This window comes from Eutrema salsugineum, unplaced genomic scaffold (assembly GCF_000478725.1).
Source record: "Eutrema salsugineum unplaced genomic scaffold, Eutsalg1_0 scaffold_3, whole genome shotgun sequence".
NCBI lineage: Eukaryota > Viridiplantae > Streptophyta > Magnoliopsida > Brassicales > Brassicaceae > Eutrema > Eutrema salsugineum.
The window spans coordinates 3,471,631-3,475,611 of NW_006256756.1; the positions used below are offsets into that span (position 1 = coordinate 3,471,631).

At 39.1% G+C, this 3,981-nt stretch overlaps 1 protein-coding gene across 1 annotated transcript; it reads right to left on the reverse strand.

Moving 5' to 3' along the window:
- Nucleotides 1–1,216: 1,216 nt before the first annotated feature.
- On the reverse strand, nt 1,217–2,200 carry LOC112085254. The gene has a single exon (XM_024154448.1). The coding sequence runs from the start codon at nt 2,198–2,200 to the stop codon at nt 1,217–1,219; it is 984 nt and encodes a 327-aa protein (XP_024010216.1).
- Between the last annotated feature and the right edge of the window lie 1,781 nt (nt 2,201–3,981).

The following is a 3,981-nucleotide window of genomic DNA, read 5'->3' on the forward strand; positions in this document are numbered from 1 at the left end:
AGCGGCATGTAAGACTGCGTGTCCCCAAGCTGAGACCGGGAGTTGTGACCTCATGAGTAATGGTCTAGCAACCCATTGAATTCGTTTAATGAAGGATTCAGCTAATCCATTTTGTGTATGGACATGTGGAACGGGATGTTCAACACTTACCCCCATGGACATACAATATTCATTAAACGCTTGGGAAGTGAATTCACCAGCATTATCAAGACGTATAGTATTTAATGGGAAGTCTGGAAAATGGGCTCGTAATCTGATGATTTGGGCCAATAACCTAGCAAAAGCCTGGTTCCTAGAAGAGAGCAGACAGACATGCGACCAGCGAGTCGATGCGTCAATGAGGACCATGAAATATCTGAATGTCCCACAAGGTGGGTGAATTGGTCCACATATGTCTCCTTGGATTCTTTCCAGAAAGTTCAAGGTCTCTTTAGACACTTTGACTGGTGAAGGTCGGGTAATCAGTTTCCCTTGTGAGCAAGCTGTGCACTTGAGGTGCTGAGGGAAAATACCATTTGGTTTAAGGCTGTGCCCTTTAGAATTCTGGACTAATTTACGCATCATGTTCGCACCGGGATGACCCAGGCGATCATGCCAAATAGTGTAATCTAAAAAACCGTGCTTTGATAGCAGCATTAGCCTCAATCATACTGACTTTAGCATGGTAAATGCCAGTAGATACGGCGGGTATAGTTTCAAAAACTTGTTTATGGCCATTTATCATTTTAGTGATAATTAAAAACTCTTTGTTCCCTTCATCCTGAGTTTCGATATGGAAACCATTCAATCTTATGTCTTTGAAACTCAATAGGTTTCTCTTAGAACTGGGTGAGTATAAGGCATCAGAGATGTCTAGATATGTGCCATTTGATAACAGCACATTAGCTTGGCCATGGCCCTCTATTAGGCTCGAACTACCCGCTATAGTGCTAATGTTTGCGGTTTTGATTACTAAATTTATGAAGTAATTCTTGTCTTTTAGAATGGTGTGGCTCGATCCACTATCCACAATGATATCCATATTGTCTTGCATATCTTTATTAAACAAGAATTATAATTCAATAACATGCAAAAATGAGATGTAAATAAAACATTACTCCATAAATTAAAATGTAAAAGCAAAAGGTCTTAAAAATCCAAAGTAAAGACAATAAATCCCAAAAAACAAAAGATAAAAGTTTAAGGAGTAATGAAAAACAAATTCAGATTTTTGAGATCAATCAAGGAGGTCGGAGAGCTCATAATCCATGCCATCAATCTTATCATCCTTTGAGTCATCTTCATTGACTTGATGAACCAGGTTAGCCTCATGATTATCTTTCCCATACTTCTGGTAGAGCTCAGCAAGATATTTGGGAGTACGGCAGATCTTGACCCAATGATTAGTCATTTCGCATCTTGAGCAAGGAGTTGGTCTAGATGAACTGCCTCTTTGGGTCGGTTTGTTGATACCACGACCCTTACCCCGACCAAAACTGAGGTTAGGTCGGTTATCTTGGTTCGGTCTACCGCGTCCTCTGCCGCGCAGTCCATGTCCATTTCCACGTCCACGTCCACGATCTGAGGATCTGTTACGTTGGACGAAGTTGGACTCTTTTCTGGTTCCTTCTGGCAATGGGGCTGATCCTGGAGGCCGCATGGCACTGTTCCTCAACAGAAGCTGATTGTTCTTCTCAGCAAGCAGTAAGCAAGATATCAAATCCTCATAGGTGCTATGATTCATGGCACGGTATTGTTGTTGGAGAACAACATTGGGAGTGCCAAAAGTAGAGAATGTTTTCTCTAGCATATCCTTATCAGTGACCTCCTCGCCACATAGTTTTATGAGTGCAACTATCCGAAAGAGTTCGGAATTGAATTCTTCGACGGATTTGAAATCTTCGAACCGTAGGTTCTTCCAGTCGAACTTGGCTTGGGGCAGTATGACCGTTTTCTGATGGTCATATCGCTTTTTCAGTGCTACCCAAAGTTCGAGTGGATCCTCAAGAGTGAGGTATTGTTGCTTGAGAGACTCAGCGAGGTGATGGCGGATAATAAATATCGCCGAGTACCGTTCTGTTTGAGTCGCGGTGTTGGGATCTTTGATGCATTCACCCAGACTTTTTGAGTTGAGGTAGATCTTGGTGTCAAGGGCCCATTTGAGGTAGTTATCTCCGGAGACAGTGAGTGCCTCATATTCGACCTTCTGAATGTTTGACATCTGAAACATATAATAATTTATGTTAAATAATCAATAGTATGAGACTATGATCATTGGAATAAGGGATTTAAGGTATTCTTGGGAAAACTTTTCATTTCAGGAAACTTATTATTTTAGGAAACTTGCTATATAAGGGAACTCTAAAATCGAACCTTAAGGTTTATAACCTAGCCGGTTTACTAGGGTTTCCAAATTTAGCTCTAATAGATAAACTAATTTGAAATTAATTTTTTTTTTTTTTTTTAGATTGATTTTGGAAACTAATTTGAAATTAACCGATTAAGTTTAAACCGATCGGATTGATCGATTAAACAACAAAACCGGTTAAATTAGATTTAATTTTGGAAACCGGTTATTAGGTTATTAATCGGTTAAGGGATTAAACTAAACGGATTTGCTAGGGTTTAATTTTTATTAGGAAAAACCGATCGGTTTAAATTTAAACCCTATCGATTTAGGATTAGAATTTATCGGTTTATAAACGGTTTAGGTGGATCGATTGGTTTAGAGTTTAAGGGGTCGATTGGTTTAGGATTTAGGAGCTTGCATGGACCGGTTTTAGGGTTTTCAAGGATCGGATCTAAGATAAATAACCGATCGGTTTAAGATTTAAACCGATCGATCTCGGTTTAACGATAGACAAACCAAAACGATTTTAGATCTAGGGTTTTGCAAAGATTTAGGTTTCGGTTGCAAGGAATTTTAGTGTTTGGTTTAGATGATGCTAGGACCGATCGGTATAGGGTTTGAACAAAGCATTAGGGTTTAGGTTTTATATGATAAAGCCGATTAGAAAAAATAAAACCAATTAGGGTTTTGACAAGAAGAAAGAGGATCGGTTTGGTTATGGTTTTAAAAACGAAAAAGACGATGAAAAATCATGAAAAGAACCGATCCATATTAGGGTTTTCAAAAAAAAAACCAAAACTTTGATTAGGATCTATAGTTTTAGATAATACCTTTTCGCCAAATGGATTTCTGACCGGCTTATGATCTGGGAGCTAAAGACCACAGATATCTACTGGAAACTCCTGAGAATGATGGCCAGAAGGGAGGACGAACAGCTGCTACAATGGAGGAACCACCGCTTGGAAAGAATCACCCGCTAAGGTGGGACAGCTCCGATTGTTTTGGGTCTTGAGGGCGCGTCTGGTGTCGGATTGAGGAGCGGTTTTCACCACTAGATTTTTCTCTTCCAGGGCTTCAAAATGATATGTAGATCGCCTTCTAACTCCTTGTATTTTGAGAGATATGATCGTTTGAAGTTGAGCTTCGTGCTGATAACGTATTAAGGGAAAAACTCTTATCTTATTGTTTCCATAAGCAGTGTATATATACATTACATAACTAATGTATCAGAAACCCTAATGGGCCATGAGACATTAACCTGATGGTTAATGGGCCGGTTACTAGAAGTCCATTTGTTTATAACACATTCATGTATATCACTGAATTTGATAGTTGTTAAAATCCTATATATTAAACCCAAGTGTACTTGTAATTAAAAGATTGTATGATTAATTCATTAGCTCTCAGCTTTTAATGTAAAAAATTTAAATAAAAAAAAACTGGAGAAAAAATGGAGAAACCATTACACACAATTACTTAAAGCATACGTAGAGGCACTTCTCCCTTCGACCCATTAGGGATCGAGTCTTGTACAACTCTGGAGAAAGCACGAGAGAACGGTATCTCTTGGAGAAGAGAGTTAAGGCTGCGTAGTCCAATATTCCGATATCGAGACTCTAGCCAAGCAGCTTAGAGCCACCTCATCTAGTAAC

Excerpts from the sequence above, each read along its gene's own strand:
- LOC112085254 (XM_024154448.1), bottom strand. The coding sequence starts at position 2,200 with ATGTCAAACATTCAGAAGGTCGAATATGAGGCACTCACTGTCTCCGGA.